We start from the raw sequence: 25,444 nt of genomic DNA on the forward strand, positions 1-25,444 counted from the left end.
ATAGCTGTCTGGTCCTTTGTGAAAAGATTCAGAACCCTTGAGGAAATGCATGCTGATATTCAGTTTTACTATCATGTAGTTTATTTTTACTTGATAGAATAGTAGAAACGGTAATTTTGATGTATAAATTTACTCTCATGTTAAAATCATTCCCAGTATGGGGGTACTTAGAGGTAAGTTAAGTCATAAGGGTGGAACCCTCATGAATAGGATGTGTAGCCTTATAAGAAGTCAAAGAGCTGGTTTGCTTTCTTTCTGCCGTGTGAGGATACAACTCAGAGAACAGTTCTTATGAGAATCTAATACTGGCACCCTGATCTCAAGTTTCCAACTTCCAGAATTGTGAAAAATAAATTTTCATTGTTTATATGCCACCTAGTTGATGGCATTTTGTCATAGCCTAAATGAAGACAAGTCAAAAAGAAGTTGCAAAAACAGTAGAGTTTCCAGGTACCCTTTACTCAGCTTCCCTAATGGTTACAGTTGAATAGTGTATTAACCAAATGAGAAAATTGACAAGATCATCTCTTCTTGAAATACTAAGTATTTTGGAAATATCCTGATATAAATATGACAAGAGGGTGGTAAACACACAATACAATATACAGATAATATATTATTGAATTATACACTGAATCCTATGGATAGACTTGGAAGAATAGAGATGACAGAAATAAAAGCAAATGAATTTAAAGATAGATCAAAGGAAATTACCCAACATGAAAAATACAGAAAAAGAATGCGTAAAGCCTCAGAAAACTCTTAGATGATAGCAAATGCTTCCATGAACATGATGGTCCAAAATGGGCTTGAGAACGAGAATGTAGCAGAAAAAAAATTATTTTAATTGAAGATATAATGACCAAAATTCCCCAAATTTGATGAAAGATAAAAATTTCAGTTGCAATATTTGCACTATTAAAAACCAAAGGTAAAGATCAAATATTGAAAGCAACCAGAAAAAAAATGACATCTAAAATATAAGAGAATAATAATTCAATTAACAGTTCACTTCTCAGAAACTGATGCCAGAAGAGTGAGGAATTAAGCAAGAAAATGCTTAAAAGAAAACAAAAAACTTGTCAACCCCAAATTCTGTATTCAGTGAAAATAGTCTTCAAAACAAAGCAAAAATAAAGAATCAAAATCTATAGAATCATCTTAATGCCATTCTAAAAAAAAAAAAAAAATCTCAACAGTTTTTTAAAAATTGTGTGTGTTTGTGTGTATGTGTGAAAATTAAAAAGATAATAAAAATATATATATAAAAATGCATCGCCAAGTACAGACAACATGATCTGAAAGAGAATAAAGCTGAGGTACTTATACTATCCTACATCAAGATGTATGATAAAATTATCATAATTAAGAGAATATGCTATTTGTGCAAAGATAGACAAACTGATCAATGGAACAAAACAGAGAGTTCAGAAATAGACCCAGACATATGTGGTCACATGATTAACAACTAAGATAAGGCTACAATAAAATAGAAAAAAGATGGCTTTATTAAATAAATGATATTGAATCAACTGAATTTCTATATTGACAAAATGTATTTTGACCTCTACTTTAGAGTATATACAAAATCAATTTCGGAGGTATTATAGTTCTAAATGTGAAAGGTAAAATAATAAGACTTTTAGAAGGAAACATGGGAGAATATCTTCTTGATTTTGGTTGAAATAAGCAAATATTTTTTTAAAAGATTACAAAAAGTGCTAAAGTAAAAGAAAAAAAATAATCGATAGTTTAGATTGTATTAGACCTAGCCATTTCTCTATCAAAAGGAATGATTAAGAAAGTAAAAATTGCCCTGACTCATGTGGTGGGATTTTTTTTTTTCCTTTTAAATCAGCTCATAGAGAGAAAAAAAAAGACATCCACAATATACTTATCTGACATAAGATTCATAGACAGAATAAAGAACTCCTATAAATCAATAAAAAATGACAGAAAACTAAAAAGACTACTAAAATGTTCAGAGAATTTGTTTTTAGAGAGAATTTTTATTTGTAAACTGCCCCAAATGGAAATTATCCAAAAGCCTTTTGATAGTAGAAAAGATAAATTGTGGCATATTTACACAAGGATATGTTACACATAAATAATAATGTATGATCTCTAACTGCCTGCAACAAATAATATGAATGACAGTGAAAAAAAAACCAGAACAAAAATGTAAATTTTTAAAGACCGAATTTAATGAAAAAGTGGGGAGAAACATGAAAGACTAGATAGTGATTACTCTTATGGAAGAAGTAATGAAAGGAAGAAGCTTCAAGGAAAGCTACAGAAGATGGTATGGATGTAATTTTCCATTTCTTGATAAGTTACGAGTTCATTAGTTGTATTTGATTTAAAAAAATTCTTCAAAGTACACATTTAGGAAATATTCTCTCTCTGCATATATGGTATACATCAAGAGTTGGTATAAAAAAGAGGGAATTATCCAAAGTAAAAGTCACAACCAGCTAATCAGTGGCAAAGGCAGAGCTCCAACTTGCAGCCTGGAATGCAGATCTTTTCACTCAGAGGCCAGGGCACAGGATGACAGAAAGGCCGTTGTCAGAAGGGTATTGTTGGCCTGGTTCCTCTATTGATGAATAGCCTCAAATATGGACATTTGATATCATTTCCAAGTCAGGTTATATATATAATCAGGAGATAAACTGACAATTTGAAAATAAGAACATGTTCTTCAAAACCTTTAAACATTCATTCTGCCTCATGATGAATTGTCAAGCAATTTCATGTTATTTTTAAAAAATCCTATGTGATATGAATAACAAAACTATATCCTTCCTGGGGGTTTTAATTAAAATTGTTAACTAATTAACTTAAATGTTAAAGTATACTAAGCATTTTATAATCTGGCTTTGCCATGTGTTTATTTTTTAGGATATTGGAATCTCCTCAGAGTTGTCTGTACATAAAACCACAGAAATACTAAAGAAATAATAGGCTTTCTATAAGTGTTTCTTGAATCTGAATCCAGAATTGTAGTTTTCATTGCCTAATTAAGGTCTAAAATAAAGATTGATTTTATGCTCTATCTGGTTTACTGGTTAATTCATTTAAAATATCTGTTAAAGCTGACTACATTTTAGAATTTAGTCTAAACACAAATTATGCAGTCCTTTTTACGGATGGGTGTAATCAAAAGGTCTGATTCACAACTCTGTAGCTTTTCCCCCCAGTGGGTAAATAAATCGTTTCATAAAAAACCAAGCAAGTTATTAAAACTCTTTACACAGAAACCCATAAAACAAGAACTATATTACTGAGCTCCATTCATCGACTTTATTAGCATTTTAAAATTTTTTAAATACTCTAATACCTATGGTAATCATAACTTTATTTCTTTCACTTTCTACATTTTAATATTTAAAATCCATTAGAATTTTATTCAAGAATGTAAATAAAAGAACTAGAATTACTGAAGGGAGAGTGGTTACTGGAATGAATTCCCCTCAACATCACATGAATCTCCAATAGACTTAAAAGTCACCTGAACCTTCCAAACATATCAAGTCTACTATTTTGACTGGGGATTTTATAAAACAGGATTGTCAGGAGGTTATCAAATATCAGTTGTCTTTGCTGCTTGCCAAATCAGAAGTCAGTAATAAACAACCTGCCTTCCAGTATATCAACATAAGCAATCCAGGGCAAGAAAAATAATGGAGTGCAGGGAGGAGGGAGGGCTGGGGATTGTCAGTGTGAGACATAAAGGAAAGCCTCAGTGAATGTAACTAAACCTGAACTTCACATGATAAAGGATTCAAACTACATATGAAGTAAATTAAGTATTATGAAGTACTAAGAACATATATTAATTTTAAACTAAAAGCATTTAAAATATCCATGCCTTATTTTCAGTGTAAATACATAATTTCTTGAGATGGGGGTTATTCAAATGTAAAATTGTTAAGTAGTCCAATGTGTTCCTATTATCCTCCAATTCTTCTGCTACTGTCTTTCAGTTTACAGCTTTCACTTTCACCTCTTACCCCCAGGAATCCAGAAGCTAATTCCATTTTCTAATGTACTAAATTGCACTATATAAGCAGTGCATAGTTTCCTTGTTTTATGATGTCTGTAATTTACATTTAAATTGTTCAACAAGGATACCATCCTAGAAATGTGTGTACTGGTTTATAGAAGTTACACATAGAGTATAGATACTTAATCAAGAACTTATGGTCTAGGGATAGGTGGCAAATATACATCAGAAAGGTCATCTCAGATATGACTATAAGTTCTTCTGTATTCATGTCTTTGAAACGTACCAGGCATTCTAATTGGCATTGTGAATGTTCAATATGGATTTTCACTGGTTAAATTAGTGCTTTGTTGATCAGCAGAATGAATGTTAGAAATAGGCTCTCCTTGGTGAAATTAGTGACATTTAATCCATAAAGATTCAAGATACTAGTGACTGTACTCCAAAATAGTCCTGTGTCCAGTCATTGGTTTGGAGGATATCTGGTGGCTAGATCTTTCTATTATATCATGAGTGGTGTTTCAGGAATATCATCGCTTCTGCCTCCAAAAACTTTTCATGCAAGATGGTGGTCTCTGCACCTAAAAAGAACAGAGCTGAGACAACATAAAGAATACAAAACATGTTGTATGAAATGTTTAGTACCTGCTTTTTATTAATTGCTTATTAGATCAGTATCTAAACGTGAAGTTGAACTTGGTCTAAGGCTTGTTTCATTTTAAGCTGGTACTAACATCATAGGGGAGTAGCCTTAATATACCTCAGTCTTCTTCTGTCATTGCCACTAATATATGCCAAAAAGAACATAAAAGTTGTGCACAACCAAATTTGCTTAGGTCATTTCACAAACCTGTTGTTTTATTTGTTTATTCCCATAAAAAAATTCTATACCCAGTCTTTTAAAATTCTTTTCATAAATCCCAATGGTAAACTAATTTTTGTTAATTTTTTTAACCCTTTCCAAGAGCATACTTTCATTTCCATTTTTGCCTTCTTAAAGGCTCCAATGTCTTAATCTAAAGGTGGAACTTTCATGGTGGGAAATCTAGCCTACATAGGGAACAAGTAGAGACATGGCTTTGGATCAAAAGAATTTTGATGTCCTTAAAGCTATATTTCATCTGGTGATAACATTCTGACTTCATACTGGGCTGGCCCTAGACTCTAGCTTTTTGTTGCGACTACATGAATTTCCAATAGTTTAAAAAGCACCTCAAACCTCCAAATATATTAAGTTTCCTACAACAGCTTTGGACCATAACAACTTGACACTAAAGTACTACTGATTTCCAGTAGTAAATAAATGATTAATAAGAAAACTGGAGGCTCTCTTAAAAGTCTAACTGGGTTTTTTAATTTTGTCATTTTTAGAACTATGAAGGCTGTAACATTTTTAATACATATAGAATTTATAGTTACTATGATACATGATTTCTTTGAGATAATTGCGTTTTCATGGTATCCTAAATGAAAATTCTATTAAATTTGGTGGTGTTCATAAAGGACACTACTGTATAAAGCTGTCCATAGGTACCCTTCCCTGTGCACCAAAGCAGACTTAGACATACACCAGAAAGGCATTTTAACGACTTTGGTAAGTGGTGTTATAACCAAGCATATAAATATTTCATTTGGGAATTTTTATCTCTGCTGACTTCTCAAGCAAGGCTAAGTCTTTCCCTTTTCTTTGGCATCAATCCAACAAGCATGTAAATAATTGTGTTTATATATTTGTTATTATAACTATATGTTTATTCATGTTCTTGATTGTTTGCAAACATTTTGCATATAAAGAAATCACCTGAACTTATAAAAATATTTTCTATGTTCTCCAAATTTCCACTGTATCTAGTAAATGCCAAACACAAAATGATGATGAATGATTATGCTGACAAGATAACTACTTTGCTGAAAATTTTTAATTAAATAATTTTCATTTTATTTATCCTAAAATATTATAATATTTTCTCATTTCTAAGCTGATATTTAGCTAACTTAAACTGTTAAAACAAATAGCTGTCAACCCATACAAATGCCTTATTTTCTCTCCTTATATAATCAAAACTAATCTATGTGCAAAATCAAGAGTTTTAGATCCAAAATCTCCAGCTTTCGAGGTGTACCTCAGCGGAAGACCATTTGACTGTAAAATCTCTGGTAACATTTTTTTAAGTGGGCATACCATTAATAGGATGCTTAAAAATAGCAATCCCCTATGGGATTATGGAGAATATGTACCTTAAAAACAAACAAACAAAAAAAAAAAACTAGTGTCATTTTTCCTACCATTATTTGCTTGCTTTTTCAAAATTCGGGTAAGAAACTCAAAGCTCCCCTACCCCAGAAATAAAACTCAAATCCAAAGCTAAATAACATAGTTCCTGACATAATAAATATTTGCCGAATTAAAAAAATGTAAACATTCACAAATTGTCATAACAATCAAGCTTAATCAGAAATGTGAAATTTTTTTAAAGTGTAAGTATTAGAAGATTTACCAGTTATTTTCTAACAATGTTCATTTTCACTCTGTACAGAAGGTGGAGCCAAAGACATATGTATGCACTGGCTGGACTTCTTTCCCTTAAAAAAAAAAAAATAAAAAAAATAAAAATGCTTCCCTTGACAAAAACTCCTTTGTATGTAGCCTGACAGTAAGATTCACTTGGAGATCAATGTGGGCTACAGATGAGTTCAGATTTTACTTAGGTCGAGATAACCTTTGATCATGAAATCTCTCTCAAGGATGATAGAATGCTAAATAAATGGGAAACAAGTTTCAGTTGAGTGAATACTTTGGAGTTACAAAGTAAATTGTCAGAACCCAGAAATGTATTTATTGAAAAAGGATTCTAGCACAAGTCAGTAATATGACAGGAAATCTTCATTCACTAAATGAAATATGGTTGACCAACAATCACCTTAGGAACACATTTTCTGTCTGATTTTACCAATGTGGGTAGAGTATTCCTAAACCTGTGTACTACGAGGTCCCAATTAACTTCTTCTCCTTCCTGACTGTATAACAGATATTAGATAACATGAAAATTTGGTGCAAAGAAAAGATTATTCTGATGCTAATGAAAGGCAATCCATATGACAATGCAATCTTATTCCATTTCAAAATAATTTTAGACCCTCCCAGTCTCAGATAATCTTTTTATTCTGCACTGCTTTGGCTCCCCCAGGGGCACTGCTTTTCAACTCGGCTCAACTTGCTCTTCCTTCACGGTCAGCTGATAACCCCACCTTCTTTATTTGACATGTTGCCTTTAACATTAGCTTCGCAATGCGCACACTCTCCAACTCAAAATATATTTTTTCCTTTATGGTCTGCATTCACTCTAGTTTTAAGTGAATAACTATCCTTTTTTTTTTTCAAAGTTAAACACCTCACAGTGCCGCGGTTATACTGTGCTTACAAACAAGCCCACTTGTAGCCATTTTAAACACCTTCCCTCTTCCAGAGACTGCCTTGCCTTTCTTTCCATTCTTCTTTGATTAAATGAGGAGGATTGAGGGTATGTGTATGTTGATTTTTTACCACACTGCTTCAGCCTATCACTAATTTCATCTGTACCTGTGGTTTCAAATATTAATTCTATAAGTATAATCCCCAGATTTTATAACAATTTTTACATAAACTCTGGTCTTTGTGTTAAGTTGCCATCTTTATCTAGCTATTTCAGTTCATACCAAAATGTTCCAAACTGAAATCATTAAATCTCTTTCAGGCTATCAGTTCTGAGAGAGGGGGGGGGGGCGGGGGGGGGAGAGAGAGAGAGAGAGAGAGAGAGACAGAGACTTGTTTTTTCACTTATTTATGCATTCATTGTCTGATTCTTGTAAGTGCCCTGACCAAGGATTGAACCCACAACCTTGGTGTATCAGGAAGATGTTCTAACCAACTGAGTTACACAGCCAGGGCAGTTGTGTTTTTTAAATTTTTGTTTAAATTACTTCTTCTTTTTTTTTTTTTTTTTTTTTACAGTTTACATTAAATATTAATTTGTATTAGCTTCAGGTGTACAGCATAGTGGTCAGACTTAACAAAGTGTTTTCCCTGATAGGTCAGTACCCACCAGCACCACTCATAGTTATTGCAATATTATTGATTATAGTCCCTATGCTGTACTTTACAACCCTGTGACTGCTTTATAACTACCAACCTGTACTTCTCAATCCCCTTACCCTTTTCTCCCAATCCCTGACCCTCCCTAACATTTCTGCAGCTTTGTTTCTGCATTAGAAATTAAGGAAGAGACTTTAGGAAGATTACCTGAAGGTGGGAGAGAGAAAGGTGGGGACTGGATTACAAAATAGTTAAGATTATTTGCTCTTTTGAGGGTAATTACATTTTAGAAGGAGGAATCTGAAGGAATGATTAAAGAGTCATTCCATAGGTGCATTAACCCAGCTGCATAGAAACAATGGACAAGGTTTAAGGAAAAGAAAAAGCTTTGACTAAAGTTATACGCTTACCCAGTTAGGGATTTGTGATTTATTACAACACCTCTTTTTTGTCCACAACTGTTACAAAATTCTCTTTAATAATCTCCAATCTACAGTCCCCAAATGTTTTTGAATATTTATTCAAAATTAAAGCGAAAGTAATCCACCAGAGTTTGTGTGAGATAGGCATTTAAATTCCTTAAAAATGAATCCCTTTATCTCTCACAATTCTGCAAATTGATATTCTGAAACAAAGGTAAAAATCCACAAATGCAGTTGGTTTTCAGATTAAGAAATACTTCTTAAAATTCTGAAAAAGAGCCTACTCTCCACTGTGCCAATAATGTGCATTTCTCAAGGCACAGAGCAGCAGGTATAAGAGAGTCTATGGCCTGGATCGTGGTGGTGATGAAGCCGTGCAGAAGATGAACTATAAATGATTGTCCCTCACCTCTCTTAAGCAGTGTTGCCTGACTAGCAAATCAGGCTGTATCCATTTCTGCATGGATAGGCCTGGCAACCAAGATACAGGTTGGGGAAGTCAATGTTGATATTAATTAAATGGCATTGGCATTTCTGAGCGGATGATAAAAACATCTAAAACAATTTTAGCCCACAATTTTTGCAAAACATTCCAGTGGAGACAAGCTTCTAAAAAAAGAACCTTCAAAATAGTATAGCCAACAAATGAGAAAACAAAATCATGTCTTAAAACTACAGCATTTCAAAAGGTCTTGTATTAATCATTTTAGTGCAATTATATTAAGAGAAAGGTATCTACCAGAAAATATTTGCCTTTCTCTTTTTTCTTCTTCTGATATTTGTATCAGCAAGAAAAGAATAAGATATATTAAACCTGGGTGAATCTGCTTTCTTTTCAAAGAATACTAACGAAGAGATTTGCCTGTCCATCTTTGGGAGCATCACTGAAGCCTGTTTATAGGGAATTGTCCTACCTCTGCCCTCTGGTATGGCATCTGGGGAGTCCTCAAAGGAGCTGCCCTCTCTTAGAAAGAGGCAACATGACTCAGGCTATTATACACTCTAACACAGGGTACTGAACAGGAAGACACATGGAAATGGTGAAAAGGCGAATAAAAATGATATGCTCAGCTCCACTGTCACTGGGCAGGAAACTCTCCAGCAGTTTTAGAGGCGATGGTCTCAAGGAGGTTTGATGGCTTGGGGACCCACTTAATGCCAACTTATCATATCAGTATTTCATAAAAACTGTCCTGACATTTCATTACAAAACAGATTTAGTTTCTAGTGCATTGACATGAATGAGGGTGAGACATTATAAATTTTCAGTTCCCTGAGGATCTCACAGAGGTATATCCAGACTTCACAGTCAAAAATGTTTTATATATAAAGTTATAAACGTAAATAGTTTTTGCCAAACTGAAGGAAAGAATAAAAATTCAAAGCAGTCAAAGGGCTGGAAGTTAGATTGGGGATGGACATCTGGGCACATTTGTTCATTTTTGAAAACTCTCTTGTCTCTTTCCCATCCCCACCATTTCCTCTGTTAATTTTCCCAACTTAAGAGAAAAGGAATTAGGTCATCAAATAACTTACAGGTACCTTTTACTTCACACACCTTGGCCAATATGAAACAAATCTGCACTGGCTATATACTCTTTTCCACTATTTCTATTCACTGTAATATATACATTTTACTTTAGACAAGTTTGCAGTAGTATGAAATAGACAACTTTTTATTATCTCTGGACTTTTGGTGGAACAAGCACTAACTAAAACCAGTCGTTGTTAACTGTGAGGAGTAACTACAAGTAGTAGCATTCTCCTCTCCAATGCTTTCATTTCTCTCGTCAGCAAATTTAAAAACTTTATCTCGACCTCGCTACTCCTCTCCCCAACCCAGTCCACGTTCCCCCTCCTGCTCTCTGCTCTTCTCCCCGCCTTTCCTCTTCCCCTCCCCTTTCTTCTAGCCCCTCCTCCTCGTTGAGTCAGTGGCTTGAAAATTTTAAAAGCTCTGTGCTCCAAGTTAGAAAAAAGTTTTTACGAGGTACCAGCACTTTTCTTTCATTAGGGGAAAGGAGTGAGGAAAGGACCAAACAGCAGCAGACTTTTAAACTTTAAATATAAGCAGGTCTGAGCGCCTGAACGTGCTTATTCATTTTACTTCATCCACCAAGGAGTTCAATCAGTTGGGAGTGCCTACTTCACTTCTTTAAGAAAAGAGTAAGTTAAATTTTTTTTACCTATTCTTTTCTTTTTCTACAAGTAAAACTTTTCTCAAGTTTTTGTGTTGTATAAATGTACCTTTAACATGATACTCTAAACGCAATAATGCACTTGAAAGTGCTTCTAGTTTTAAATTGAACGTTCGATATTTACTTTTAGGAGTGTTACAAACTTTATTAACAATGTAACAGGTAAAATAAGATTAAGACCTTTCTGATTAGAATAAAGTACTACTTTGCTGGATATTTAGTTCTTCATTTTAGTGTATACTTTTACTTTTTTCTTTATCAGGATAGTCTGGGTGCTTTGTAAAGGGGGGGTGGATGGGTATTTAGGGGCCTGGGGTGAGAATTTGACTGACAATGTCACAAAAATCAAAGTGCAGATTTGCTTAGCGTGCTCGCGGTAGGATTCTGCACTTGGTGCTTTTTCATATGGAAATCTTGATTGATTGTTCTATAGCTTTGCAAAGCAAGTTTCTTAACAAAGTGCTTTGTTAAGACCTTGCGGTTACTTGACTTCCACGTGGTCCTTTCCTAGAATTTTAGCCCGTAAACAAAAAGGTATAAAAGTCAGTGTTGTAATATTGAGGTTTTTAAAGCAACAGTAAAGAGTTACTTTGTTTTCCAACAACTGTGGAAAACGTTGAGACCCTCAGGAGAGCCACTTTTTTTCTCAGCCACCCTGGCAATTCAGAAGATGAAATCCCTTGAATGGGAGTGGTGGGTGGTTACTTAACACAGCATTGGGGGGTGGGAGAGAACCCTTCAGAAAACAGTGTATGCCATGGTCGTTTCCAAAACTATCTCCTAAAACTGGAGCTCTTAGAAAGAACATGAGTCGAAATTTCTTAAACAGCGCCTTAGAGGGAGCTAACAAGCCCCCAGCACCATAACCCCCTCCCGTCCTCACCCCCCGCCTTCCGCCTGGCGGAACCTGTAGCGGACTTAAGAACTCTGGCAAACACTTTTGAGTGGGACCTGCCAGTAGGCGAAGATTACGCTGGTTTGTCATGTTAAAGGATTCAATTTATTAAATGCTTTTTGTTAACACACATTCTGTTAGCGTGTTCGCTAGGGATTTTGTCTGTTACGACTCCACAGACCAAAGTGAGTCGTTTAGACTCTTGTAATGAACCAGCAGTTTGAACTGTATGCACCGAGAATGCTGAAAAACATTAAAAATGAAAGCTTAGCGGAGGCCAGGGGCCGGGGCGCGTCCCGCCGTCGTAGCGCGCGGCTGGCCAGGCTCTTGCGCTGCCCCAGCCTCCGGGATTTGGAAAGGTTTGGTGAGCCGGCGCCCTCGGATCCTTGTTAATACGTCAAAGCCAGCGCAGGTCCGAGATCCACCACCCAAAAGGAGGGGGGCGGGGGGACTCCGGGCCGAGTGGTAAGAGAAGAGCAAATCATCAGTTTAATTAAGCGTGTCAACCTAATGTCTCTAACCTCTCACCCCATCGCAATGTTTTTGTTTTTTTTCTCTCTCTCTTTCGTGATTTCCTACCGTGTTAAGCGTTGGTAAGGAAATCTGAGTACCTTGGGAATTACCGTGCTTAGATTGCACTTGTAACTCTCCTGGTAATTCTCGAAACTTTCCAAGAATGTGAAGTAGGACGCAAAAGTGGGGGTCCGGGCGGGGTGGGGGGGTTGCATTACCGGATGCGGAGTCCGGTAATGAAATTAGGGAAAATCTAGTGAAGTGTCCAAGGGCAAATGGGTACAGGATTCCGGAAACGCGAACCTGGAATTCGGAGAAGCGGATGGCCCACGCTGTCGTCTTGGTTGGGCATCCAAGTATTTACTGGAGCATCTCTGATAAAGCTTATCCTTAATCTCCCCTTCACACGCTAAGGCTTGCCTGTGTTTTTTCTAGAAGTGCTAAGTAGGGGTGGGAGGAAAGGGCTACACATTTGGAAAAATAGACTTGGCTTTATTTGGAGATAGGTTTAATAAATTCTTTTGCTTCCCAAACCAGGTTAGTAATGAGAAGGTTGTTAATTTCACCTTCCCCGGAAAATTGGGCAAACTTGAACTCAGTCAAAAGTGGCCCCCCTGGCAATTTAAAAAATAGATTATGACTTTTTATTTTATTTTTTTTAAGAAACCTAATCATTACTTTTATGCATGGACTGCTGAAAATAAAATCCTGTAAGTGATGCAGAGATTTCATTAAATTAACACCATCCCCAAGAATGAAATAAGCCAGCTAGAAAATACCTCAGGGAAGAGGAATCAATTCTTCTAGGTAGGCCAAATTGATAGGACGTCCTACTGATGGCAGGAAGCGTTTTCTGTCCTGGCAATGTGTTGATTTCTGTACTACTGAAACATGTTCCCCCAACGTGTGATACTTTGTAGTTCCCAAAGTCGGGGTATAGTTTGTCACCTGTCCTTGGCCTGGAAAATGCGGTGGTAGTGGTTTGCATCCACTTCCTTCATTGTTTAAACATTCCACATTTTTTAATACCTTTTGAAGTTTTTTATCAGCTCAGCTACCCCTTACACTGAGTCCCCCACCCTTCGCAGTGGAATTCCTACGCCGCTGGCTCAACCTGGGAAACAGGGTTCTTAAGATATTCTGCAGCAAGAATCCAAAAGGGTGTGTTTTCAAATATTCACTGAGGCTTTGTTACTTAAATGTTTCCAATTACTGAATGGAGAAGAATGGAGAAGTCACATTCCTCAGTTTCTCTTACAATAAATAGGCAGAAGTCTCCCTAGGTATGAGCCTCAGAGCCTTTGTATGGGATAGTGGAGGAAAGGGAATGATAGGAAAGTCACCAGAGATTAATAACGTTCTACTCCACCTTTCCTGTTGTTCTGACTTTCCTTCAAGATTCTCAGCTGTTTCAATAGGCTGTTGAAACTTGTCCACACATCATTTCAGCTCTGGAAAGAAAAGGAATTGCCTAGTGTTTATCATTAATGTCAATATTCAATATAGATGTCACATTAAAAACAATTCTCCAAAATTTCTCCTCCATGGGAGGTTTTTTGGATCCTTGGGATAGCAATCAATTCTGAACTTTGCCTCTATCAGTTCACTGTTTGGCAGTTGGATGTACAAACTTTCTTTTGCCAAAATTAAAACACAAACCATGGTGAGATATACATATGCCTATATCTATAGTATTTAAATAAACTCAATGACTTTAGCCTTAAAAAGTTCCATACTCTTCATCCAAATTTCCCTACCTTTCTAAGTAATGTCTAAAAAATGTTTCATGCAATGCTTAAAATTTACAGTAATATAAAAAAAATAGTGTCTATTTATTTTTGAATTTCTGTGAACCAGATACATTCAGTAGGATATGGCTTTTTCACAATTTTGGGGAGATGCCTTCAAAGACATGGTCTTTCTCCCTATCAATTTATAAAAGTCAAATTCTCATCAATCCGTATGGGATTGCTAAAATAGCAATATTGTACTCATTACAAGAGCATCTTGAAAACTAATTTTTATTACCATTAGGAAAATGGTAATTTCTTGTTATTTTTGCTAAAGATGCCAAAAATAGAAAATAAATGAGCTGTATTTACATCTAAAGATCTTTTAAAGAGTACTAGCTAAACTTTTCTGAGTTCTAAGAGTTTCATGTGCATGAGTTACCTCATTCAATGCTCATTAAAAAAATACTGTTCTTGATACACTTGTGAGAGTCTTAGGGGTGTGTTTATATGAAGACAGTTTAACCAGACTGTTCAATAAAAATAGTCAATTTGGAGGGGAGAATGCGGGGGAAACATCAAGAACTGAGGGAAAAAAATTTGTTAAGTCCATCACTACAATGGAAAAACATGGCTTTTGGCCTGCAGCTTCTGACTTAGGGTGTTTGTCCAGCACCCCTGAAGTGGCCATGAGAAACTTGTGTTAGTGGGAAGTTGGATGATAGTTGTTGAGCTAGGGAGGGGATTTAATTGTCCCTGTTTGGCAGGCATCACCCTCTCCTTAGCTGGAATTCCTCACCACTTAACACCCCCCCCCCATCTCATTGTTCTGTAGAGGCAGATGGTGATTGACAATGTGGTGAAGAGGGGTGACAGCCAAAGGAAGAAAGGCCTGTTGATGTTTTTCACCCCAGCAAAAAACTTTAGCATTTCCATGCCACGCATAACATTCCCGTGGATATGTAATATATTATTCTTTACAAAGGAAATTTAAGGAGAATCAGGGAACCAGAGGCAGAATTTTAAATTGAATAAATGTTTCTATGGAATTTGCTGCACCACAGAGTTAGGCTAACTGTCCAAGGTATAAGGAAGCAAAGGTTGTGTATATTCTGATGAACTGGGAATATTTTCCATGTTTCCTTATAAATCATGTAACAGCCTGTATAGACTGAGATTATATATAGTGATGTTATATTAACCAGGGTAACTATCAGATCTTGTTCTTCCTCTTCAGATCCCAACCTTCACCCAGATTTGTCACCCTTGGAATAAAAGTGTAAACAGGCTATTACTTCTTACAACTATGTTCTCAGTCACAATAAAAGCATGTGGTACAACCAGAATTAGAATTCCACAAAATTGGGGGACAACAACATGTTTTTGTTTTTTTTAGATCTTAACCTGTAACAACATAACAGTGAAACTGAGTAAACATCTTGGATACATGATGCACCTCTGGTCTAATAAATTCAAGAAGCTCTTAAAGAACCTTTTTTAAATTAATTCAGTCCTGTTGCCCACTCAGGAGTTATTTGAAGCATTTTGTTTCTCAACAGACAATTCAGTTTCAGCAGTTGGCACTTGAAAATTTAATAATATGCATAATATGAGCTGTTTACAATGCTTTTTTTTTTTTTCTGTGAACGTTTCCTTTTTCAACTAATTTGAAACTTTCGAAATTTGGGACACATACACTTAAGAGAATTCCAAGGTGATTGTAAAATAATAAAAAAAATTGGTGAGACCCTTTTTTTTTTTTTTTTTTTTTTAGTAAGCTCCATTTAATTCATTCAATGGATACTGTATTACTTATTACTCTTACTCTTTTAAGCACTGGGTATGCAGCAGTGGACAAAGCAAACTTCCTCATGGAGTTACAATCTTGTTGAGGAAAGCAGATAGTAATAAAACCTTGTCAAGGAGTGAGACAAATAATAAACAAGCAAACATATAATATTTCAAATAGAACTAAGGGACATTTTTTTAAAAAAAGCAGGACAAAAGGAATAATAACTGACAGGGCTGGAAGGATGCTTGATGACGTGTGACCAGAGCAGAGATCTAAGTAAGGATGTGAGCCATGCTGATGGAACAGCTGACTAGGCAGATCAGCTTGTTAGTTTATTTTTTTAAGATTAACTGTTTAAGGGAAACAAGTTGGCAAGCAAGTTGACTAGGCTACTGATGTGAAACATGAAGAGATGGCTGAGACCAGGCTAAGAACAGGAATGGTGTTGACACTCGGTCATAGTCTGGATTGGGGGAGCAGGAGGGTGAACTTACAGTATTGCTTGATGGGTTGAAAGTGTGTTATGTTAATTATGTGGGGGATATGAATATCACCAAAAGAATATCTAGCTGTTGTAACTGTACAGGAATGGTCACAACAGAGCCCATTCAGACATTTACTGCCAAAGACAGGAGTCCTTATAAAAGTTAAAGACATTAGGAGGGTTTACATTTTATTTTGGGGACTTAAAATTTTTTAGTCTTAGTATATTAGAAACACAGACATTCCATTTCCCTTTCCCCTAAGAACTCCATTAAATGATTTTATCAGGATCTTCCATAGACATTTCATTATGCATTTTTAGACTTTGTGATTTTATTCTTTCAAATATTAATGACCTTAGTCTTCCCTAAGTGTTTACTTTCAATCATATAAAGGTTATAGATATCAAGTCTCACTTTAGTTTTCAGCAATCATATTCACCTTTCATTTGAAGTCCTCACTCTCAATTCATTACAGTTGTCTCTCTTTGGGAAAATCTTTAAAATTGAAAGGAAAGTGTTTCTTAATTCTCTTAATAATTATTAGGATATTAACGAGATGAAGTTACTTGACTGCAGCTTTTGGCACAGTGATTTGTTTTTAAGGCTCTGGCAAAAGAGATAATGAAAAGTGATTTAAAATTGAAGCATTATTTTCATTTTGAAGTATGTATTTGAGTCCTTGTGCTCTTGGAAAGCAGCAGGTGTTAAGTGACACTGGCATGGGGGAGGGGGCAGTAAAGGATGAGCTCCTCCTCCTGCTCCCCTTTCTCCACCCCAACCTTTTTAGACACTTCATTTCTGCTCTCCTGAACATTTTGAACAAGAGAACACCCAAAATGTCAAGAAAACCATTATTTATCTCCTGGCCTGAAACCTTACGTCAGAATCTACCTGGTGGATTTTTTTCTTTTCTTTTTTTTTTCAAATAATGAAAAAATTTATTCCATAATGCCCCTGCCTTAAAAAAAAACAACAAAAAACAAATTTGTTCAGACTCGTGATGCCAGAAGTGTATGTTTTTAACAAATGCTGCCAAGTGAATGTGATGTAGTTCAAAAGCCACACTAAAGAAACCAGGGGGTCCTTGGGCAGGTCACACAGGAGTGCCTTTGGCTTTTGGCTTCTAGGCTAGACCACAAAGAAAATGGGATCTAACATGATAGGATGAAGGCACAAGAAGAGGAAGGGGGTCCAGCTGCTGGCAAGCATTGACTCCTAATAGGAACTTTGTACAAGTCCTTCACCTAGACCTTACTTAATCTACATATAAAGTTCCAGCTTTGGAACCTGGAGGTAAAGGCATGAACATACATGATATATGTTCAGCTGCCATGGTTTTCTCATGTATCAGATAAGGAATATACCTGTCTCTTGGTGAATATGTAAAGTATATAGTCTATAAATCAATGCCTGGGGCTCTGTAAACATATAATTATGCCCTTATAAAAGAACAATAATTTTTCAACTAAAACTTGAAAAAATGAAAATATTAATGGGGGCAATCATTTGACAGAATTTTTGATTCACAACAAAATGAACAACTACCAGAAATTACTACCGTTCTTGTTACCTCTCTTTGAGAACCACAAGCATAAGCCATCACAGTAAACTGTGATAGTGGTAATGACAGGTATCTACATGTTACAAGATAGTAGGTGTCCAGTTGGATAATCTTATTCAGATGAAAGAGTTTAACTCATCAATGCAAATGAAGCTGTGTGGTTGCTTAAAGAAAAGACAACCTTGCAATATCAGTAACGAACTACTACCTAGAGATTTGCTCAGTGACCTATTCACATACTGTGGCAGTATGGGGTTATTTTATTTCTGTGGCATCTCAAAATCATACGAAAGTTAAGTTTAATCTTGAATAGAAAGTAAAAAAAAAAATTAGTAGTTAGTTGCCATAAGCATCTATACAATCATATTTTACTTTGAATAATTATCAGACATTGACCAAAATGAAAACTTCTATGCCTGGTCATATTTCAAAACATGTTAAGTTTGTCTTGAGCTTGATCATTGTGTAAATGTGATAGGTATGCAAACAATTTACCATTTTACACTTGATTGTTTCTGTTGTTCTTCCCTACCCCCACCCCTCACTACAGTTGGAATATCTGAGCAAAAGCAGATGACACTGGCAAAATATTGTAATTCTTTACAAACAGAATTAGGGCCAATTTACACATTATTACATAGACACTGTCTATTGATACAGCTTCAAAAATTCTGTTATTTTTTTGGACTCTCAAGGACTACTTTTTCATTTCCAATGTAGTATTTTCTGCTGCATTGTAGGTTTTTTTCTTCCATTCTTTCACCATCAAACTGTCCATCAGACCTAAATGACTCTCACATTTCAAGCCTTCCTGTGGCAAGTTAACCCTCTTTGTCAGCCTTACAAGTCTTTGTTCTTGTTCGACTGCTCTTTTCATGCATCAGTTTTACTGTCTAACGTGTGACTCCAGGATCTAAAATGGACCGTCCTAAAAGTAGAAGAGAAGCTCCCTTTTTATGACCACTGGGAGAGTTTTATTTCTGTGACCTGCCTAGTCACCTCCCACACTTACCCCAGTATTCTTTGGCTTGGCACCTGTCTCTAGGCTATCCTCGAAGATGTCCACTGTCTGCTAATTGACATAGCTTATGCATAGTTTCAGCCATCTTTCTGGTTCTCATTCAGGAAATCACAGGCCAGGTTTCCATTTTATTTTTTCTGGCTCCATAACCAGGAAATGCAAGCATTAGACAGAAACTAATGTTGCTGTGGTGGGGAAAAAAACTCCTCTAGATTTCAGTTATTTCCTCCAAGGAGAAGACGGCTTGAAGTTCAATACCAGATGAGAAACTCCTTTATATTCAAATAATAAACATAATTCTAAGAAGCCTGTATAATCCTACTTTTAGTCACACTATTTAAAATTTGTTACTAAGCTTCCGGAAAGTCTTTGCTTTGCTTGTTTTTAATTATTAACTAAACTATTTCATCCTTTTCTAAATACCCCAATTACTACTCTCTGCCAAAAATTAGATTATATTCTCTATGCCTGCCACATGTATGCCAGCTTTTAGCCCTCAGTAAGACTGTATTTATCAAAGCATAAGGTCACTTCTAGCTATAAGCCAGCTTTATTAACTTTATAACCAGTGTGATGTGCTGGAATGCCTTGGGTATGGGAACACAAGTCTTCTGGCTCTACTGATTGCTAAATATTTCCTATACCCCTAAGACTTCAATTTTGATCATGTAAATGAACTGGCAATTAGAAATATAAAATAAAATAAATAACTTTTGGAATACCTGCCACGTCTACAGATTTGGGCCTTTTCTTCATCTCCAATTCTGGAGAAGTTCTAGGCTTAGGTAATTAGGTATTGATAGGAAATTTAGGTATTGCATAGGCTGAGGACCCAAAGCCCAGTAAGGGAATTTGAAGTAAGTATATAACAATAAAAAGGTGAAACCAGCCATTTTTGTTAAAGATAAGCTTTACAATGGTATTTTTAATTGCCCAAGCTATAATTAGAAAGGAGACAAACTGAACTTTTACTTGAGATGTAATGGGCAATTAGGTTTTGCTTTTGAAAGTAGGTTCCTGCACATAATGACACGTCAAAATGGTGGATTTCAGTACATTTTTTTTCTTCAGGCAGAAGACAGACTTCTGAACCACATAAATCACTGCTTAAGAAGAAAGAGTATAAATGATCACAATATACAGAATACACAGATTGCGCTTGAAATACCAAGGAGAATTTCAGAATACAATTAGGAATAAAGTGCTGTATAATAAGATTGAGGCTTGGAAACAGGTTACAAACATGTGCATATGTATGTCTATATGTGTGGTCACGAGTGTCCCCATCTCAATTCTTAGGCTTTTTGAATAACACACATCAGCATTTTGCTTAGGCATGCATCCAGACACAGGCCTACAGGGCAAGAACTGTCCTCATTAATCAGACGGATAAAGCAAGCAGTGGCACTTATGGATAGAAGCTCCTTAAGTCATGTGTAGTGGTTGAGCAACTAGTACATCTTCACAGGTTAAGATTGCAGTTTACTTGGCACCTAGGCTCTGCTCTGTTGCTTCTAAATCTTACTGTATGAAGAAAATTGTAAGATCTCTTTATCGGCAGCAGGGGGAATGGGGAAGAAAGAGTTTATAGTTTTTTTTTTTTAGGAGATTCCTAGAAGGATCTGGGACCTTCTTACAATATTTTGACTGTTGGCTGAAAGAAACTATATTATTAAGCTAATAATTTGCGATCTATAATCATCTAGTTATCTTTTTGCTTCTTTTCAGACGGCACCCAGGAAACATGGGTGACTGGAGTGCCTTAGGCAAACTCCTTGACAAGGTTCAAGCCTATTCCACTGCTGGAGGAAAGGTGTGGCTGTCAGTCCTTTTCATATTCCGAATCCTGCTGCTGGGAACAGCGGTTGAGTCAGCCTGGGGTGATGAGCAGTCTGCCTTCCGTTGCAACACTCAGCAACCTGGTTGTGAGAACGTCTGCTATGACAAGTCCTTCCCAATCTCTCACGTGCGTTTCTGGGTCCTGCAGATCATCTTTGTGTCTGTTCCCACACTCTTGTACCTTGCTCATGTGTTCTACGTGATGAGAAAGGAAGAGAAGCTGAACAAGAGAGAGGAAGAACTCAGAGTTGCCCAAACTGATGGTGTGAATGTGGATATGCACCTGAAGCAGATTGAAATAAAGAAGTTCAAGTATGGTATTGAAGAGCATGGCAAAGTGAAAATGCGGGGGGGCTTGCTGCGAACCTACATCATCAGCATCCTCTTCAAGTCTGTCTTCGAGGTGGCCTTCCTGCTGATCCAGTGGTACATCTATGGATTTAGCCTTAGCGCTGTTTACACTTGCAAAAGGGAGCCCTGCCCGCATCAGGTGGACTGCTTCCTGTCTCGTCCCACGGAGAAAACTATCTTCATCATCTTCATGCTGGTAGTGTCCTTGGTGTCCCTGGCCTTGAACATCATCGAACTCTTCTATGTCTTCTTCAAGGGTGTTAGGGATCGTGTGAAGGGGAAGAGCGATCCGTATCACCCCACCACCGGCCTGCTGAGCCCCTCCAAAGAGTGCGGATCTCCAAAATACACTTATTTCAATGGCTGCTCTTCACCAACTGCGCCCCTCTCACCCATGTCTCCTCCCGGGTACAAGCTGGTTACTGGAGACAGAAACAATTCTGCGAGCCGTAATTACAACAAACAAACAAGCGAGCAAAACTGGGCTAATTACAGCGCAGAACAAAATCGAATGGGGCAGGCAGGAAGCACCATCTCCAACTCCCACGCACAGCCTTTTGACTTCCCCGATGACAACCAGAATTCTAAAAAACTAGCTGCTGGGTATGAACCACAATCCCTTGCCCTTGTGGACCAGCGGCCTTCCAGCAGAGCCAGCAGCCGCGCCAGCAGCCGGCCTCGGCCCGATGACCTGGAGATCTAGATCTAGGCGTGAGCGCATCAAGATTCCACTCAATCGTGGAGAAGAAAAGGTGCTGTAGAAAGTGCACCTTAGGTGTTCATTTTGTTCCAGTGAAGGTGGTACTCAACAGCCTTCATCATGAGGCTTAGAAAACACAATCATACTAGAATACCTGGGTTCATTGGGGGTGTTTGGGATAAGTGGGTGGAGCGGGAGGGGATAAGGGAGGTACATGTTGGTATTTAATGTAGTTGGTTCAAAGGACTTAAGTTCTAAAAAAAAGTTGTTGTGTTAGGTGATACATAGGTAAGGGCTTTTTCTCTCCTCCCACCCCCAGGGCTCCTGATGCCATACCCCTAAGAATATTCTGAAGAATATTTCTGTGTATGTGAAAGAGTGGGTGATATTTGGCTAAATACTTTTTTTTATTTTTCTTCCAAAAACTGAAGTAAGTTTTTCCAGGAAAAGATGCTTTCTGAACATCTTATTTCTTTTTCTATCAAGAAAAAGACAGAGGATTGTTCTGTGTCCCTACTAAAACATTCCATTTTTAAAATTTGCACTTTGAAGGAAAGCTTTCTAGGCCTGACCCTCCAGGTGTCAGTGGACTTGTGCTACTATGTTTTTATTCTTGGTATCAGTTAAAAAGTTCAGACAAGGCCCACAGGAAAAGACTTTCCATGCATTTGCCAACCTCAGCCAAGTTATATATACATTCTTTTTACATCCACTCACAGATTATTGCCATCACTTTTCATCATTCCTCAACCACTATTCACATTCATTTAATGAGTTCTGTAAACATTTTAAAAAGTTGGGATGTCACTTAACATTTTTGCGTTGAGTCAGGGAAACAAGCCATGTTCAATATTTAACAATCACTTGTATGTGTGTGTGTGTGGAAGTGTGTTTTATTTGTCATGTATTGGTACAAACAGATACAATATAAACTCACGAACACAGATTTGAGAATAATGCACCCACAGTGTTCAAATTTGAATCTTTCTCATGGATTTTGTGGTGTGGGCCAATGATGGTGTTTACATTGTATAATTCCTGCTGTGCAAGTAAAGCACACTTTTTTCCTAAAATTTTTTCCCCATGTATCCTATTATGGATACTGGTTTTGTTCATTATGATTCTTTTTTTCCCTTTTTTCTTTTCTCTTTTTTAGAATATAGCAATAATGCTATTGCTGAAATGAATGATTTTGTTTTTTTGAAATGTAATCATCGATGCTTGAATGATAGAATTTTAGTACTGTAAACAGGCTTTAGTAATTAATTTGAGAAACTTAGGAAAAAAATGCTTAGAGTGGACTTTTAAGTGTGCCTAAATGAATTTTGCAGTAATTGGTATTCTTGGTTTTGTCCTACTTCATGCACATTAATTCAGAACTTGTATTCTGTTATGAGTTTGACAGTTTTTTGGAGTAACCAGCAACTTTGATGTTTGCACTAAGATTTTATTTGGTATGCAAGAGAGATCAAAGGAGGTTCAGTAGTACACGTGTAACTAATTTATTTGAAATATATCTTAAAGAAATCTTCCAGTTTCTTCAAATGCCTTTTAAAAACTCATCACAGATGATTAAGGAGAATGCAGAGTATCATGCCTTTCCTCTTGCATGTCATCTACATGTTTTGTACAATGAGAAATACTAATTTGTTTGACATTCCATGTTAAACTACTGTCATGTTCAGCTTCATTGCATGTAACAAAGACCTAGTCCATCGGATCATGTGTTCTGGAGAGTGTCCTTTATTCAATAAAGTTTTAATTTAGTGTAAAGATAGCCTCTATATCCTGTGTGATTTCTATAACTCCTGCATCTATTCATAATCATCAAAGACATTTCCATTAGTTATGAAAATTTGGGCAAATAAGAGTCACAGGATTCAGGAATCTTTGAAAGGACAGTATCATTAGTGCAACGTTGTTAAAGATAACTGAGTAATTTAGTAGATGTGCACATAACAAAAGTAAGCATAGAGAAGACAAGTATGCTGAAATTTTAAACTAAAAGCTGGAGCGAAAAAGAATAAGACCAGGGTTGGTCTTTATGCTCTGTGATGAAGGGAGTAGATACTATGATTCTATTATTTCAGGACACTGAAAATACAGAAAATAAGATTTGACATCTTAGCACCCAAGGAAAACCAAACCATTTAGATGTAGAACAATTTCAGGTAGTTGATAATATAATTTTAAATATTAAGTATATTAATATTTTAAGTCACATTTAAAGTTTTTAAACATTAAAATCATTTACATAAATATTAGCACAAAACTAGTACAATAGTCCCTCTATATCACAAGTTCACGTAATCACGGCCTCACTGTATTGCGGGATTTTTAAAAATATATTTAATTATTTATTGCGGGTTTTTCGCTATATCGCAGGATTGTGGTACTGTATATGTATGTTAAGTTACGTAGGTTTAAGAGTGTAGAATATGTTTAAGAACATAAGTAGTGTTTATGGAAGTGTGGAAAAGGTTAAGGGAGTGGGAAAGATTAATAAGGGACTGGGAACGGTTTATAAGTGTGGGAAGGGTTTATAAAGCCTTATATATAAATATTAAAATAAATATAAGGTTTCTACTTCATGGATTTTCACCTATCGCGGGGGGGCGCGGGTGTCTAGAATGTAATACCCGTGATAAGTGAGGGAATACCTTAGTTTACCGGAGCATAAAAATACTAATTTAAAGTACTGTAATTTAGTCCAATTCAGTTGCTTTTTCTATTTTTATGAATAAAGTTTATGAGGTTAATCCTAGAATCAAAGTATTATCTAAGAGTAGTAAGATGGAGTTATAAATGGGTTTCTGATGTTTGTGTGTAGGGGGAGGGGAGCAAGCTACATCTCTGAGATATAGTCATAGACCATTGTAAACATTTCCCAACTTTGAAGCTTTTTGCTGTTTTAAATAAGTATTTAAGCATATTATAAATAAGCAGTTTTAAACTACAAAAGTATATGAAATAGAGAATCAAACCTCACCTCTCCCCATTTTCCAACATACACATCAGAGAGGTTCTAATTCTGAAATGACTATTGAAAGTTGCAGACTCGCGCTTTATGCGGACACTGTTAAGTAGCTGTTCTTAGAATGACCACAAAGTCCCTGCCCTGTGAAGCTTACAATGTGCATACTTACAGAAGTTTTTAAAATGATGTTCCATTCCTCATTTTTCTTGTCTTAATTGGCTGCCTGCTTTCCACAACTAAAAATTATGAGGAAACTATGTAGTTTCATTCCATAAATATTTATTACTCATTTTTTTGCATAAAATTCTATGTTTAAAAACTGGAAAAATTTGAATTGTTTAGAAGTAGAACTTTCAGTGGTGGTGAACATATTTTATTGTGTTCACTACGGCAGCCACTAGCCACATACAGCTATTGAGCACTTGAAATGTGACCAGTGAGTCTGAGAAAACGAATTAATTTTATTTTATTTAAATAGCCACATGTGGCTAGTGGTTATCATGTTGGGCAGTGACCTAGGGTCTGCAAGGGAAAAAAATTTTAATTTTGGGTGGAAATTGAGATGAGGACAGTCATGTTAGAAAGGGTAATAGGGAAGATAAACTCAAAGGTCCTTTTTATAACCATAACAATATTTCTTGCTCTGTAAACAACAGGAAACTTATTTTAAGCAAAGCTTTTGCTTTTATATAAAATTACCCAGTCTTTTGTTAGATAATCATATGTTTTATATTACCATTGTTTTACTTCAGAACTTTATACACAAACTTATGTTGCCTATTTTTAAAAATGGTAGGATTGTCTAATGTCTTCAATATTAGAAAGAAGTGCCCTTATTTGGTTCAGTGCATTAGCATCCTAGCCGCTGGGGGCCTTTATTAAACT

General features: G+C 36.2%; 1 protein-coding gene across 1 annotated transcript; it reads left to right on the top strand.

Annotated features, from left to right (window-relative positions):
• The first annotated feature begins 10,439 nt into the window (after positions 1–10,439).
• GJA1 (gap junction protein alpha 1) lies at positions 10,440–23,359 on the top strand. Its single transcript, XM_090279801.1, has 2 exons — positions 10,440–10,663; positions 20,421–23,359. The coding sequence occupies exon 2, from the start codon at positions 20,437–20,439 to the stop codon at positions 21,583–21,585; it is 1,149 nt and encodes a 382-aa protein (XP_090135927.1). The 5' UTR covers positions 10,440–10,663; positions 20,421–20,436; the 3' UTR covers positions 21,586–23,359.
• Positions 23,360–25,444: the final 2,085 nt, after the last annotated feature.

This window comes from Furipterus horrens, unplaced genomic scaffold, assembly GCF_987537825.1.
Source record: "Furipterus horrens unplaced genomic scaffold, mFurHor1.1.pri manual_scaffold_6, whole genome shotgun sequence".
Classification (NCBI taxonomy): Eukaryota; Metazoa; Chordata; class Mammalia; order Chiroptera; family Furipteridae; genus Furipterus; species Furipterus horrens.

Excerpts from the sequence above, each read along its gene's own strand:
- GJA1 (XM_090279801.1), top strand. The coding sequence starts at position 20,437 with ATGGGTGACTGGAGTGCCTTAGGCAAACTCCTTGACAAGGTTCAAGCC.